This window comes from Phascolarctos cinereus, unplaced genomic scaffold (assembly GCF_003287225.1).
Source record: "Phascolarctos cinereus isolate Bilbo 61053 unplaced genomic scaffold, phaCin_HiC Scaffold_7;HRSCAF=346, whole genome shotgun sequence".
Taxonomy (NCBI): domain Eukaryota; kingdom Metazoa; phylum Chordata; class Mammalia; order Diprotodontia; family Phascolarctidae; genus Phascolarctos; species Phascolarctos cinereus.
Genome location: NW_027556180.1, coordinates 188,689,856 through 188,707,139, shown reverse-complemented (window position 1 = coordinate 188,707,139; position 17,284 = coordinate 188,689,856). Strand labels below are relative to the sequence as shown.

At 35.3% G+C, this 17,284-nt stretch overlaps 1 protein-coding gene across 1 annotated transcript in view; it reads left to right on the top strand.

Moving 5' to 3' along the window:
* GBE1 (1,4-alpha-glucan branching enzyme 1) overlaps positions 1-17,284 on the top strand; it is a 279,718-nt gene that overhangs the window by 179,576 nt on the left and 82,858 nt on the right. Inside the window, 2 exon segments of the mRNA XM_078147433.1 lie at positions 7,752-7,862; positions 16,355-16,526. Of these exon segments, the coding sequence (XP_078003559.1) occupies positions 7,752-7,862; positions 16,355-16,526 (283 nt within the window).

Genomic DNA, 17,284 nt, shown 5'->3' with positions numbered 1-17,284 from the left:
AGCATGTCCAACACTTACTCATTATCTTTTCCCCAAAACCTTCCACTCTTTTTAATTTCCCTATTATCATCAAAAGTACCCACCATTCCCTCAGCCAGATTCATAACCTAGATGTCATTCTTGACTCCTCACTCTCTCTCACCTGTCCCTCTCCTCCACCCATATCCAGTCAGTTGGTCAAGTGCTATTGTTTTTACCTTCATAACATCTCTCATATATGCTGCATTTCACATCTTACACTGCTGCCAGCTTTCTACAAACCCTCATCACCTCACACCTGGATTATTGCAGTGGTCTGCTAGTTGGTCTTTACTCAAGTGTCTCCCCTCTCCAATTTACCCTCCACTCAACTAACAGACTAATCTTTCTAAAAGGCAGGCTGATCATGTCACCCTCCACCCCATACTCCATTCAGTAAACTCCACTGGCTCCTTATTACCTCCAGGATTATACTATAATTCATATCCGACACCTTTCTGCTTTCCTGTCTCCTAATACCTTACTCTACTCCATATACCCTGCAATCTTCCTGAATTTTCTTGAAATAAGACATTGTGTCTTTCAACTATGAGTATTTCCGCTGGCCTTTCATCCATATATCTTATTTGTATATGGTTGTTTGCATGTTGTCTCTCCTTTTTAGACTGTGAGCTTTTTTATTTGCTTATTTGCCTTTCTTTATAAGACCAGCGCTTAGCATAGTGCTTGGTACAGTAGCAGAGGCTTGATAATGCTAGTGGAATGACTGTCTTGCTATACTAATCTCAGCGTTCAGCTTCAGGCATTTAAGGTTTTTCCTCAGCTAGCTGCACTTGTAATGTGGTCATCTTCCATTCAAACTTTGCTGTCATGTTCATTCCTGTTTCTATACCCTCTCTTGTGCTTTTTTCCCATGCTATAAAAGGCTTTCTCCCATTGTATGTTCTATGTTTTCCAAAGCCATTTTAATGGAAAACTACTATCCAGTTTAATCCAGTTTTCTTTTAGAAATCATTTCCTGTATGACAAGTACTATATGAGGCATTAGACATGCAGGGACAAAAATAAAAATAGTGCCTGCCCCTGGGTTTATTTTCTGTTGGTGAAGTACTATAAACCTCTCCTAATTAATCATAGCTTACAGTGGCATTTTCCTTCTTTGAATTCCTGAAATCTTTTGGAATTACCATACAGCGTGGTTTGTGACTATAGTTTTACATTCTATTTTAACAATTTGATGCATGGCCATTTTATTTTCTCAGCTAGGTGTTCCCTGAGGAAAAGGACTATCTTTTATTTCTTTTTCATCCCTCACAAAGCTAAGCAGAGTGATGAACACATAGTAAAGTACTTAATGCTTGTTTATTATTTAAGCTAATATTAAAAATTTAAAGTAAAAACTGAGAACAAATTAAGGGCCACATGGAATTTTTTTCTTCTTTAATTTATATGCCTTTCCATATAAATATAAAGCATTTCCAAGTTTGCCAAAAACCTACCTGATTATGCTTACATCATCCTAGAGTGAGGATTCATGGTTATAAAATTAGCAGGCAAAATGGTCTTTTTTCAAACTCAGAATTCTTAGTGAGCTAATGGCCATTTGTAACACTGCTTTTCATTCTGCCCTTTCTGTTGTTGTTAAAAAGTAATTGTATACCTTTTCCGCATTTGCAATATGTCTTTATACTTAATAGTTTTCAGTAGCATATCAACCTGCTTTCGTGTTTTTGTAACCTTTTATTTGAATTGCTTTTCCAGGTGACAACTAAAGTATTCATGTCAAAATATTATAAACTCGTGATTAAATTCAATGATAATTACTCTTGAAACTCTTGAAATATTTATTTAGCTTCTAAGAAATAGCAGTACTTTTGATGTACGTTTTGAAAAATTAATTCTAAAATTACTTCATTTAGTCTGCTATTAAATGATCACAATTACGTTTTATTATATGATTTAGAAGTAGCATACTAGTATTGTGTTACAATTATTAATCAAAGCTTGACCATCATTATGCCATGTGGGTGTGGGGCATGTTCTAGATGGCCAAAGTAGATAATGATCATTTTTCCTTTTTTTATTAGTTTATTTTCATTTATTAGCAATCACTTCCATAAGCTTTTGAGTTTTAAATTGTTCTCCTCCTCTCTCCCCACCTCCCTCCCCAAGACAGCATGCAATCTGATAAAGCCTGTACGTATACATTCCTATTAAACATATTTTCACATTAGTGATGTTCTAAGGAAGAATTAGACTCAATAGGAGGAACCACTAGAAAGAGGAAACAAAACAAAGCAGGAGAAAAAAATAGCTAATAGTATGCTTCCATTTGCATTCAAACTCCATAGTTCTTTCTTTGCATGTGGATAGCATTTTCCGTTATGAGACCTTTGGGCATGTCTTAGATCCTTGCTTTGCTGAGAAGGGCTAAATCTATCAATATTAGTCATCACACAACATGGCTGTTACTGTGTACAACATTCTCCTGTTCTGCTCACTTCACTCAGCATCAGTCCATACAAAGTCTTTCCAGGTTCTTCTGAATCTGCCTGTTCATCATTTCTTATAGAACAGTAGTGTTCCATTACATTCATATACCACAACTGGTTCAGCCATTCCCCAGTTGATATACATCCCCATAATTTCCAATTCTTTGCCACCACAGAAAGAGCTGCTATCAGTATTTTTGTACATGTGGGTCCTTTTCTCATTTGTATGGTCTTTTTGGGATACAGTCCTAGAAGTGCTATTGTTGGATCAAAGGGTATGCACATTTTTATATCCCTTTGAGTATAGTTCCAAATTGCTCTCTAAAATGGTTGGATCATTTCACAACTCCACCAGCAATGCATCAGTGTTCCGATTTTCCCACAGATAACGATCATTTTTTAAAAGAATGCCATGTTTCACTAAATTATATGGATGCTATTATTTCTGGTTAAGTAAAGTTGATGAATGAGAAAAGTTTGTGTTTCTGAATATTAAATAGAATTTGGGTATTCACTAATCCGACACCCACTTCCTTTTCTTCTAAGAAGAAATGAAAATTATTTCCCATTGCTACCTTTTACTTTACTCATCTCTACTTTAATCTTAGATCCTTGCTTCATGTTTTATGGAAAAAAATGAGGCCATTTTTCACAAGCCACCTCTTCTCATCTCTTCCCTGTCTTCCATTGCTTACGTGACTTCTGCCATTTTCTCCTTCACCTGTCTCACATAATGAAATGACTTTACTCCTTACTCAGGTGATCCCATTTCATTCTATCTCCTCTAGCAGATTGCCTCCTTTGTCATCCCTTCTCTGTCACTTTTTCACTCTCCCTACTCCAAGCAAACAATGCTCATGTCTCCTCTTTCTTGAAAAAAGCCTCTCTTGACCCTTTCATCCTGGTTAACTGTCATCCTATATCTCTTCGGCATCTTGTAGTTAAGCTTTGGTTGATTCTACTTTCTTTTCTCTTGCTCTCTTCTTGATCCCTTACAGTTTGGTTTCCAGCCTTGTCATTCTACTAACAGTTTTCTCCAGAGTTCCCAGTGATCTCTTAGTTGCTAAGTCCTCATTCTCTGTGACCTCTCTGCAGGTTTTGGCACTGTTGGTTACCAACCTTCATCAGTTCAATTTTCTCTCTAGGTTTTCAGGACACAGCTCTTTCCTGGTTTTCCTTCTGCCTGTCTGACTGTTCCTTCACTGTTTTCTTTACAGGATATTCTATATCATGCTTTCTGATAATAGATGTCCCTCAGCGTTCTTTCTTGGGCCTTCTTCTCTTCTTCCTCTGTATTACTTCACTTGATGTTCTCAGCAGCTCCCTTCTCATGATTATGATGATCTTCCTTCATCGTAATTACCATCTCTATGCTGATGATTTTCAAATCTGTCTGTTCTGCTCCAACCTCTCTGCTAATCTTTAGTCTCGCATCTCCCACTGCCTTTCAGACATCTCAAGTTGGATGTCTAGTCCAAAACACAATTCATTACCTTTCCCTCTAATCTCCCTTGACCCCACTTCTTACCTTCTTTTTTACTGTAGAAGGCAGCACCAGCTTCATGCGTGCAGCCTTGGAATAATCCTGTGGTCCTCTCTTTCATCACCCCCATCCAATCTGTTGTCAAGACCTATATATTTTACCATTGCGACATATCTCCAATGTGCCCCCTTCTCTCCTCTGATACTGACTCCATAATAGTGCAGGGCCTCATCCAAACTCAGACTTGATCTGTTGTAATAGCCTGTCTCAAGTCTTTCACCTGTCCAAATCATGCTCCTTTTAGCCACCAAAGTGATTTTCCTAAAGCACAGGTCCAAATACGACACCTCTCTACTCCGTAAATTCCATTGACTCTCTTTCCCCTCCACACTCAAATATAAAATTCTCTGTTTGGCATTCACAACCCTTGCATAAGCCCATCATAATCTAGTCCCTTCCTACCTCTCCAGTGTTCTAACACCTTATTTTCTTTTTTAAAAATTTTTTATCAATTTATTTTGATTTATCAACAATCACTTCCATAAGCTTTTGAGTTTTAAATTTTCCTCCCCATCCTTTCCTCTCCTTCCTCCCCAAGAAGGCACACAATCTGATATAGGCTATACACATACATTCCTATTAAACATATTTTCACATTAGTGATGTTGTAAGGAAGAGTTAGAACCAATAGGAGGGACCACCAGAAAGAGGAAACAAAACAAAACAGAAGAAAAAATATAGCAAATAGTATGCTTCAATCTGCATTCAACTCCATAGTTCTTTCTTTGGATGTGGATAGCATTTTACACCTTATTTTCTGCCATGTACTTTTTAATCCAGAGACACTGACCTCCTGGCTGTCCCAAGAATAGGACTCTTCATCTCTCACCTATGGGCATTTTCTTTGCCTAGCCTCCATGACTAGAATGCACTCTCTCAACTTTACATACCAGCTTCCTTGCCTTCCTTTAAGTCCCAACTAAAATCCCATCCTTTACTGGAGGTTTTTCCAAACCTGTCTTAATTCCAATGCATTATTTCTGTTAATTATATCCTATTTATCCTGTAAATAGCTTGCTTTATATATATTTGTTTGCAATGTATCTATTTCATTAGATTGTAAGCTCCTTGAGGACAGGGACTGCCTTTTGCCTCTTTTTGTTTCCAGCTATATCCCTAGCACTTAGCAATATTGCTAACACATAGTAGGTATTTTATAAATATAGATAGATTGATTGTTCCTTCACAGTATACATACTTTTATGTCATTCAATTCCATTGTATGCTCTAGAACACTCATATATTGTTAATCAATGTCATTCATCCTCGATCCCTTCGTCTTATTCATTCCATCTTCTGGCACTAATGGATGTTCCTTCCTCCAGACTGCCTCTGCCATTCCCCAGCAGCCTCTTCATTCTGAAACGTCGCTATACATTCCTATACGTGTATAGGAATAGCCCTCTACCCCTGTAGTCTCTTTCTCTGACTGGATGATTCATCTCAGAATGTATTTTAAAGAGGGGCGCCATGGCCGTCCATGTCTCATTAACTTTGCAGGTTTTACTTTTTCTACTTTTGCTCCTCTCTTTCAGCTCCCAGCTTCTCTTAGCTTTCTTTTACATATTTTCTTCCACCAATAAAAATAGTTCCTTGAGGATAGTGACTGTCATATTGCTTGTATTTGTATTCCAAGCACAAAAAGTAAGCTTTTACTAGATACTTGTTGACTGTCTGCATCTGTAAAAGAAATCACACAACTCATAACTGGATTCATTATAGATTGGTATATTTAGTCTCATCTGTCTGCTGTTATAAAGCAATCTTTTTATTCTTCTTTAACTGGCTGTCTATCGTACCCCTCCCAGTAGCTATTTCAAACTTTGTCCTCTCTTTTCAAGTCCCTTATGATGCTCCCCTTCTCTCCCACCCACAACTATCTTGGCTGATCACTCTGCCACCTGTTTCACTGAGAAAATCAAAGGCTATGAATCATGAGCTTCTTTATGTCCCGTATTCTATACACCTCACAACCCTTGGACATTCATTCATCATCTCCTTTTGTCTGGTATCAAAGTAAGGAATGTCTCTTTTCCTTATCATGGCTAACCTTCTAGTTTTCCCCCTACCTCCTCTATGACTCTGACCCAGTGATAATGTCCTTCCTCTTTTGTTGCTGACACTTCATTTTTATTGCTCACTTTCCTGCTATATACAAACTTAGTTGCCTACAATCCTTAAAAATTCTTCACTTAACCCTATTATTCCCTCAAGGAATTATCTTAAATTTCTCCTCCCTTCCCTACTAAATGCCTAGAAAGTAATGATTTAAGATCATTCATTGACTTTATTTCCTTATCCTCCTACTCATTTCTCATTCCCTTGAATCATGGCTTCGTCCCTTTAACACTGAACTGAAACTTCTCTCTAGAAAGTTGTCATTAATCTGTTAATTGCTAAAGAAAATTTCTTTTTATTAGCCTTCATTGACTCCTTAGTAGACTTAGACACTGATTCTCAACCCTGCATTTGGTTGTTTTCTTCTCTTTGTTTTCATGACGAAAATCTGGCTCTATTTCTACCTCTCTGATTACCCATTCTCAGTCTTCTATGTTAGATGAACTGTCATTTATGTCCTTATCTTTTTCCATAGCTGTTTCTAAGAACTCAGTCCTAGGCCCTTTTCTCTGTAAGCTAGATGATTTTATGGCCCTTAAAGGTTCAATTATCTTATCTGTAAATGACTCACACATTATGTATTAAATTCTCTCTCCTGAATTCCTGTTCTCTAACGCCTACTAGATACGTTTACAAGTCTGTCAAACTTAACCTGTACAAAAGAGCAGCTCATCTTTCCTTCTGAATCTACCCATCTGCCAAATAATTGTCTTTGTTGACAGCCATCTTCTGAGTCATTTACTTTCTTATTTTCACAGTCATCTTCAATTCCTCTCTTCTTCATCCTACAATCAAATGTCAAATCTTATCAGTTTAATTTCATGTATCACATCATTCCCTCTCTTAGTGACCATCCTAGTCCCTTGTCTTCATCATCTTCTGTATAAGCTATTATTCTCTGAACTGAGCTCCCATCTTCTATTCTTTAACCCATTTTTACACACCAGAAAGTATAATCTTTCTATGGTATAGATTAGCTAGGGTTGAGGAACCTGCAGCCTCCAGGCCACATGTGGCCCTCTAGATCCTCAAGTGTGGCCCTTTGACTGAATCCAAACTTCACAGAACAAAGGGTTTGACCATATTATTCCCCTGATCAAATGCCTTCAGTGGTTCTGTGTTCTGTTGTACCCGGAATAAATGAGGAAGGGCTTAGTATTCGCAATCTGGCTTTAATCTTGCCTCATGTTCCTTTCATCCATGTACTCCACATTCTACCCAAACCAGATTTCCAAATCTTCTGACTTCTCCTAATTCTAAATGGGCCATCTCCTTCTGTATATTTATATAAGCTATCCAACAGTACTCTCACTCTTCTCTACCCCTTAAAATTCTTCTTTTCTTTCAGATTTCAGTTCAGTTGTCTACTGAACTGAATGAAGTCTTCACAAATAAATGTTCTCTCTCTTCTTAATATACCTCATATTCACGTTTGAGTATGTATAAGAGCAGGGACTTTTATTTTTTGTCCTTGTATTCCCTGAAACATAGTGCTTAATCCAGTAAATACTTAACATTTTTTTTTCTTGAATGAAGTTAACAATCATAGTGGAGGAGAAATATGTATCATAAGACAATTCATTTTAGTTATAAGTATTTTTCAATTTTGTTTTAACTAGATACTTAAAGAATTTAAAGATGAAGACTGGAATATGGGAAACATTGTGCATACTCTTATAAACAGGCGTTACCTGGAAAAGTGTATTGCATATGCAGAGAGTCATGATCAGGTAAAACAAATATTTGTAATGATACAGGTAAATCTATTGTTTCACTCTTTTCTGGATATTTCTTTTAGAAATTTAGCTGTAATTGAAATGTTTACTTAGCATAATTATCTAAATGTGAAGATATAACATTATTTTGTTTTTTTGTAATTTTTAGAGCTTGTCTCCTTACATTATTTATATATTCCATTTCCCTACCTGGGAATACCCCCATCCTGAGGTGTGGTATGCTTAAGTTTTGACAAAAACTGTACTGATATATATTCCATTGTTACATATAGAAACTATTATTAAAACTCTTTTTGTGTGAATTTGACTTAAAAATTTAGTCTCAAAACGTCCATTTTGATTAATATGGTGATAAAATTAACTAGTATCCTTAGTATTCTGATTTATGACATATCAATATGTGTTCTGATTTCAGTTATTTTTATTCCTGTGTAAAGTGAGCCAGTTGGACTAAGTGATTTCTAAGGCTTCTTTCATCTCTAAATTACATAATCTTATAAGTAGAAAACTGTTAGAATAAATCAGTGTTGGGAAATTGTTGTATAACTTTCAGTAACTCAGGTAAGTGGAACAAGTTCCAGTCATAGGAGATCTGCTCTCAAAATAGCTACATGAGTGATTACCCAAACCTAGTTATCCTAGTTATCCTTCATCAGCTCAAAAGAGTCTGTATTTCCTCATAAATAAATAAAAAATTAAATAAAGGAAAAAGAGAAAAAGTAGGGAAAGGATAGAAATTTTCACGAGCAAAACCTCAAAAAAATGTAGAAATACTGAAGATATGAGTGTATGAAAAAGAGCTATTAATATAGTGGATACCATGGTGTAAAAGAAAGCAAGGACATATCTTCAGATGAAAGGATTAGTACTGCAATGCCAACTGGACTATCAGAAATGAGAACTAAACTCCTATAGGAACTCACAGAATCATTGCAATATACAAATGAATGCAATATACAAAGATGAAGTGTTCACATTCTAATAGTGGTAGAAGAAACAGATGTCCCTTAAAAATCTAATAGCAATAAGAGTCATAAAGGGATTTAAATAAGACTAGGGGACCTGGAAATTATTTTGTTAAGTTTTGATTAACTTAAGAGAAAAAAAAAAGGTAAGGAAAAAAGAACGCATTAGAGAACAGAGGAAGAGGAAGGGTATGGAATTTACTGTCTACATTATCAGGGTATTCAAGAAAACTATACAAACCATATATATAGTTTATATATACATACATACAGATCAACTAGAGGAAGGGCTGAGGGAGCAGGTTATGACTTGAACCATACTTTCATCTGAGCAGACATAAGAGGGGAAAATACATACCTACATACCACACACACACACACCCCCTAATAATGAAATACATTCAACTCAACAAAGACATGGGAGAAAGCTCAGAGAAGGGGTGGGGGATGAGAGGAAGGGTAAATTCAAGTACAATTCAGTCATGATGAATCTTGGAAAGTTTAAAATGTAAGGAAACAAAAACTTTTAATAAGGGAGCTTGTGATCTTAAGAGAGGAAAGGCAAGCAAGTGGAAAACAGATTGCAAGTAGAGATCACTATTGCTGAGCACTCTCCCCTCTCACCAAAGAAATTAAAAAGTATAAAAGAGGTTGGAGGGAAACAAGCTATAGGAATTTGGGACCTGAAATGTATATGTAAATGAAGAAATGATGGAATGAAAAAAATTAAGCACTTACTATGTACTACATGTTGGTCCAAATGCTGAGCATACAGGTAAGAAACAGAAAGTCTTTGTACTTTGTAGAAAAACCCGGAAAATAGATTTAGGAGATACAATTTAAAAATTATTGAACTGCCTGAAAGTCATGATCAAAAAAAGAGCCTAGATATCACCTTTCAAGAAATTGTCAAGGAAAATTGCCCTGATATTCTCGAACCAGATTAAATAGAAATTGAAAGAATCCACTGATCACCTCCTGAAAGAGATCCCAAAATGAAAACTCCTAGCCAAATTCCAGAGTTCCCAGGTCAAAGAGAAAATATTGCAAACAGCCAGAAAGAAACAATTCAAGAATCAAGAAGCCGCAGTCAGGATTACACAAGATTTAGCAGCTTTACATTAAAGAATCACAGGGCTTAGAACAGGATATTCCGGAGGTCAAAGGAGCTAAGATTACAACCAAGAATCACCTACCTAACAAAAATGAGTATTATCCTTCAGGGGAAAAATGGAAATTCAGTGACATAGAGGACTTTCAAGCATTCTTGGTGGAAGTCAAGAGCAGAACTGAACAGAAAATTTGGCTTTCAAATACAAGACTCAAGAGAAGCATAAAAAGGTCAACAAGAAAAGAAAATCATAAGGGACTTAATAAGGTTAAACTGTTTATATTCCTGCATGGGAAGATGATATTTGTAACTCATAAGAACTTTCTCATTATTAGGGCAGATGGATGGAGTATATGTAGACAGAAGTCACAGGTGTAAGCTGAAGATGAAGGGATGATAATCTAAAAATAAAATTAAAGGGTGTGAGAGAGGAATGTACTGGGAGAAAAAAGGAGGGTTGAGGTAGAATGGGGTAAATTATCTCACATAAAAGAGGCAAGGAAAAGCTTTTATAGTGTAGGGGAAGAAGGTGGAGGTAATGGGGAGTAAATGAACTTTACTCTCTTCAGAATTGGCTGAAAGAGGGAATAACATACACACTCAGTTGGGTATAGAAATTTATCTTAGGAAAGGAAGGAGATTAGAAGGGGGGGCAGGGAGAGATGATAGGAAGGAGGGCAGATTGGGGGAGGGGTGATCAGAATTAAAACACTTTCGAGGAGAGACAGAGTGGAAGGAGAGAGAATAGAGTAAATGGAGGCAGGGGAATAGGATAAAGGGAAATTCAGTTAGCAATAGTAACTGAAAAAAAATTAAAGCAAGTTTCTCTGATAAAGGCCTCATTTTTCAAACATAGAAAATTGAATCAAATTTATTTAAAAAAAAAAGAGCCATTCCCCAATTGAGGAATGATCAAAAGATAGGATTACATTTCAGATGAAGTAATCAAAGCTATCTATAGCTATATGGAAAAAAAAATACTCTAAATCACTATTGATTGGAGAAATGAAAATTAAAAACAATTCTGAGGTACTAATTTGTGCCTATTAGGTTGGCTAGTAGGACAGAGAAGGTAAATGACAAATGTGGAAGGGGATAGGAGAAAAATGAGACTTTATTGCACTGCTGGTGGAGTTGTGAACTAATTCAGCTATTCTGTGAAGCAATTTGGAACTATGCCTAAAGGACTATAAAACCATGCATACCCTTTGACCTAGCAATACCACTAGTACGTCTGTATCCCAGAGGAGATAAAAAACCAAAAGACAAAGGACCTATATGTACAAAATTATTTATAGCAGCTGTTTTCTAGGGGTAAAGAATCAGAAGTTGAAGGCATGCCCATCAATTGAGAATGGCTGAACAAGTTGTGGTATATGACTATGATAGAATATTATTGTATTATAAGAAATGATGAGCAGGATGCTCTCAGAAAAACCTTTCATGGGCTGATGCAAAGTAAAATGTACTGTGTACAAGGTAACAACAATATTGTAGAATGATCAGCTATGAATGAATGGTTTAGCTATTCTCAGCAATGCAATAATCCAAGACAACTCTGAAGGTCTTGTGATGAAAAATGCTGTCCATCCCCAGAGAAGGAACTGATGGTGTCACAGTACAGACTGAAGCATAATCTTTTTTCACTTTACTTTTCTTGAGGTTCTTTATTTTCTTGTCTATGTTTTCTTTCACAACATGACTATATATAACCTATATCAAATTGCTTGCCTTCTCAATGGGGGTGGGAGGGAGGGAAGGAAGAGAATTTGGAACTCAAAAGTTTCAAAAAAGAGTGTTATATTTATGAATAAATTCTATCAACATTCAAAGAATAATTAATTTCAATATTATTTAAACTTGAATAAAAATAGGAAAAGAAAAGATCCTGCCAAATTCCTTCTTTAATCCAAATATCATCTTAATGTTTCAACCATAGAGAGACAAAATTGTGAAAAAACAACCCTTATCTCTAATTAATGTCGATTCAAATATATTAATTAAAATATTAGGTATCCAAACACATCAGAAAAATTACATAACTTAATAGACTTATACAAGAACACCAGGTTAGGTCAATTTTATGAAAGCTAAACATACTAGACTTTATTAATAACCAAAGTTATTTGAAAAGATTAAATCAATAAATACAGGGGAAAACTTAAAAGAAAACTATTTCTGCTAAAAAAAAATTTAACAACATAGGAAGAAATTGGCCTTTTTATTAACATGGTAAAGAGTATGTATCTAAAACCAAGAGCCAACGTTACATGTGGAAAAAGTAGAGTCCTTTCTGGTAGGTTCAGGAGGTAAAACAAGCCTACCTGTTATCACTGTTTTTTTTAAAATGTAGTGCCAGAAATGCACATTACCACGATAAAATGAAAAATAAATCCAGGGAATAATCATAAATGATGAAGAAATGAAATAATGGAAAATTATAATTTTTTCCAGATGATATATTGGTCTACTTGATGAACTTTAGAAAGTTAATTAAAAGTAATTGGAATAATAACTTTAGTGAATTATCAGGATATAAAATATGCCCACACAAATTATTAGCCTTTCTGTGTTTTATGTACCGTGTCTAGCCAGTATTAAAAAAATCATTCAAAATATATATAAAATATTTTTTAAAATTATGATTGGGAGTCATCCTACTAAGTTTAGACTCATAAATCTCTGATATGTTCCTTTCTCTCCTCTGATACTGCCAATACTGTTAAAGTTAACTTACTTATCTTGTGGTATACAATTAAACTACCAAAGGATTATATTAATGAACCAGGGGGAAAAAAAGTAACAAAATTCATATGAAGCACAAAAAGCCAAGAATCTCAATGGAAATAATTGGGGGGAAAAGTGGAACAGAAGGGGTCTTAATGGTACTAATTAATAAACTTTGGTTGGTAGGTAGGTAAGTTTGTAGGAATGTATAAAGATTAGATAGATAGATAGTGATTATCTTTTTACTTTCAAACCAGAGTTTTGCCCTCTGCAATCTCAGTACAGTGTTTCTAGTTCTAACCTTTGGGACCAACTGGAGCAATTCCATCTTCTTCCATGTGATTTTTGAAATACTTCCAATGAGATATAATTCATATTTTCTTCTATTGTTTCCTTCTTTTGTTTTTGTTTTATTGTTTCTTGATGTCTCATGGAATCATTAACTTCCACTTGCCCAATTCTAATTTTTAAGGAATCAGTTTCTTCAGTGAGATTTTCTACCAGTTTTTCCTTTTGCCATTTCTACTTTTTAAGGAGTTCTTTTCTTCATTGAATTTTTGTATTTTTCATTTGACCCATTCTGTCTTTTAAAGAATTTTTCTTTTTAGTGGATTTTTGTGCCTCTTTTACCATTTGGCCCATTCTATTTTTTAAAGAATTTTTTAATGGTTTTTCTTTGTTTGTGTGTGTGTGTGTCTCCTTTACCAAGCTATTAACTATTTTTTCATTATTTTCTTGCATCACTCTACTTTCTTTTACAAATTTATATTTGCTTCTCTTATTTGGTTTTTAAAATCCTTTTTCAGTTGTTCAGGAATTCTTTGGGGCCTGAGACCAATTCGTGTTTTTCTTTGACACTTTGGGTCTAGCAATTTGGATTTTATTGTCTTCCCCTGAGTTTGCGTTTTGATCTTCCCTGTCACCATAGTAATTTTCTGTGGTCAGGTTTTTTTTGTTTGTTTATGTTGTTGTTGTTGTTGCTCATTTTTCTAGCCTATTTCTTGATTTTTAATTTTTTGTTAAAGTTGGGCTCTTTTTTCCTGTGGAGAAGAGCACTGTCCCAAGCTTCAGGTTTTTCATACTGTTGTTTTCAGAGCTAACTCTGGGGTCCTGTTAAGTTTTGTTTCTACTAAGGTGGTATAATATAAGGAGAGGTGTGGTCACTGCTCTTCTGGCCTGTGCTCTGGTCTCTGAGTGACCATAAGCATTCTTTTCTTCCCTGGACCTACAATCAGGATCCCCTCTCCCCAGTGGCTGCATGCTGTAGTGTGCTAGTGCTCCTTCTCATCCTGGAACTCTGACCTGGGTCTGTGACCCAGATCCTTGTTAGGGCAATATAACAAAGTCCTGCACCTAGTATCGGCAAAGGGTTCTCTGTAATATCCTTCTAACTACTTGTCTGCTCCCCTTATGGTCTGTGAACCATGAGCTCTGGAAGTCGTTGCTGTTGATTCAGTTACCCCTCCCAAGGCCTACTGCTGGCTGAGGTGTAGCCTGCACTGGCCAGCTCCAATCACTTCACTCTTCTGTTATCCCTCCTCTGAATGTTTTAGATGAAGCCCACATCCAGATATGATATGACCAAGTCAGAGTACCAAGGTACTGTGACCTCACTTGTCTTGACGAGAGATGATGATATAGTCTAAGATTGTATGGTTCAGGTAAACTCTAGGGGAGAAGGTTCCTTCCTTACTCCAACATTCATTCTGACTAACTAGTTGGAACGCCAGATCTAGGCTGTTAAGAGAAAACTTTTCCCTATTTTCTAGGGTTGGGGATGTTTTTCTAATGCATTTGACTTGGGCCTCTATTCCACTGTGTTTTTCTTATGATTGTCAGTTGATTATCAGTTAGCTCCACTTAATTAGCTTTTAAAAAGATATATTTACTGAAGTGCTACAGTAAGAATAATTGGTATAAACATTAACCCCCAAACTCTGTGACACACCATCACCAGTACATAGCGTAATTGATCAAGTAGATTGATGTTACACTGGAAATAGATTAAAGCTGAAATATTACCCCTACCAGAAGTTTCTTCTCAAGAATGTTGCTGGAACATTCTCTCCTGACTCATACTATCTAATCTGGAACCCAGACTGACTTGATATTTTATGAAAAATCCCTAGGGTATAACCAATTTGTTTTTCTTCCCTTCAGCTAATTCAAATACATTTCCTGTCTAACATCAGTCTATTTGATCAATTACTTTTTTAAACTTAGTCTAAATTCTCTGATTGATTGGTTGATTGAATTATTGATACATGCTCTTCATTAAGGTATCATTTATTTTAAATGGACTGGGTGATTTGCTTGTTTTACTTAACCAAGCCCAACCCTTCGAATTGAGTTGATATTTTGCTTGCTTACTCAATAGTAATAGTAATAATAATAATAATGGTAGCTGAATTTATATTATGCTTACAATGTGCCAGGCATTGTAAGAAGCACTGTACAGTATTATTTCATTTTATTCTCACAACCCAGGGAGGAGGGTATTATCCATATTTTCAGATGAGGACACTGAGGCTAACAGAAGTTAAGTGACTTCTCCAGGGTCATAAAGCTACTAAGTATCTGATGCCAGAATTTAACTCAGACCTTCCTAATGCTAGGCCTGAGTTTCTACCCACTGTGCCAGTTTGTTCTTGATAATGTCCGTGTGTTTTATTTACATGGTTACCATGACTAATATAAAATCTTACATGGTTTTTCTCTCTGCTACTGGCGATAGTTCTGGATTGCCTCTGTCATATCATAAGTTGATATGTTTTCAAGGACTTTAAACTGTTGCAACTGTGGTATTGTGTTCCAAGGACCATCAGCCCCTTACAAATAATGTAACCCTGGGCAAGTTAAAGGATCATAGATATTAGAACCAGAAGGGACTTTAGAGATGATCTAGTCCAGTTCCTTGATTTTGCAAATAAGTAAACTCAGGCCCAGAAACGTTAACTGATTTATCCAAAGTTGTATATCGAGGAAGTATCAGCCTCAGGTCTTAGGATTCCAAGTCCGTTACTATTTGCACTATACTTGTCACTTTTCTGCTCTGAGTTCATTTCTTCTCTTGTGAAGTGGGACTGATAGATGCCTTTTTCGTAGTATGATTGTGAGGGAAACACTTTATAAATTGTAAAACAGTATATAAATGTGAGCATTAAGACTTATTCATTGTTAACCTAAATAGCATAAGTAGAAAATAAGTTTGCTTCTTCCCTTCCTCAAAATCATGATGTATTCTAAAACAGTTAAAATTATTTTAATCACATAAGTCACTTTTCCACTATATTAGCACAGATAATCTAAAGTTGACTTCTTCCTCTAGTTACTGTCATTATTCATATCTGTTGATTATGTATATGTTGGAAAACCTGACACATCTTTTCTAATTATCTACCCATGCTTCTGTAGGAATGATGGATAACAGTGAATGGGTCTTAAGACTTTTTATGGAATTAAACACTGTCTTGAAAATAAATCTGTCACCTTCTAAAACTAGTTTATTAGCTCACATTCTCCGAAGAAAATATTTGCAGGATAAGAAATTCATTTTTCCTCACCTAACCTGGTTACCCTAGAGAAGGCAATATCTAATTGTAAGTTTGGTTCAGATTGTAATTGTTTGTAATATATTTATATTTTATTTGTTCCCATGGTTTTTTTTGTTGTTGTTGTCATAGGCTCTTGTTGGTGATAAGTCCCTGGCATTCTGGCTGATGGATGCAGAAATGTATACAAACATGAGTGTGCTGTCCCCTTTCACTCTAGTTATTGATCGTGGAATACAACTTCATAAAATGATTCGTCTCATTACTCATGCTCTTGGAGGAGAAGGCTACCTGAACTTTATGGGTAAGTGTGTCTTATCCATATTAAATATGAATTTCAGGTGAATAAAATGAAGCATTTAATATGATTGTGTTCTATTCAATATAACACATCAGTATTTATATAAACCTTTTCAGAGTATCGAGTTGGAAATATGAAATTAAAATTCCATTTTTATAATTGCCTATGGCATAATTTATGAAAGGAAAATAACACAAAAATACCGTTTTACTTATAAAATATTTAAAGAAATTCTAAGGGACTACTTGCATTATTTTCTTGTCCTTGATCTTTGTTGTAATGACATTTTTGGAGTAGGTAGGTTGACAATTATGAATCAAAATATTTTTGTAGTTTCAATAATATTCATTATAGGAGAATATGCCACATGAAAAATATATTGAAATAAGTATTATAAAATTAATAATTCTCAGTTCTCTTAGAATTTATTATAGACTTAAGGTATAATTGACAAAGAATAGATCTTTCACAAAATAAAAGTTTTCATTGTTTGGGGAAAAGGATAAAGTTGAAACAAGTTCATTTACTTCAGGGTCCTCATCGTGGTGAGAAAATTGCTCCAGAGAGGTTGAGTGATTTGTCCATGTAAACTGGTGATGAGTTATTTACTTAAAAAAAGAACAAAAAAGTGTTTGAGAAGTATATCAGTTAAAGTGACTCTTGTCAGAATAACCTTGCATGATAAAATTAAATATACTTTATACTTTATTTGAACTTCAAGTAATTTTATTAGCTTTAGGGCCCTTAGGGAAAGAAATGGT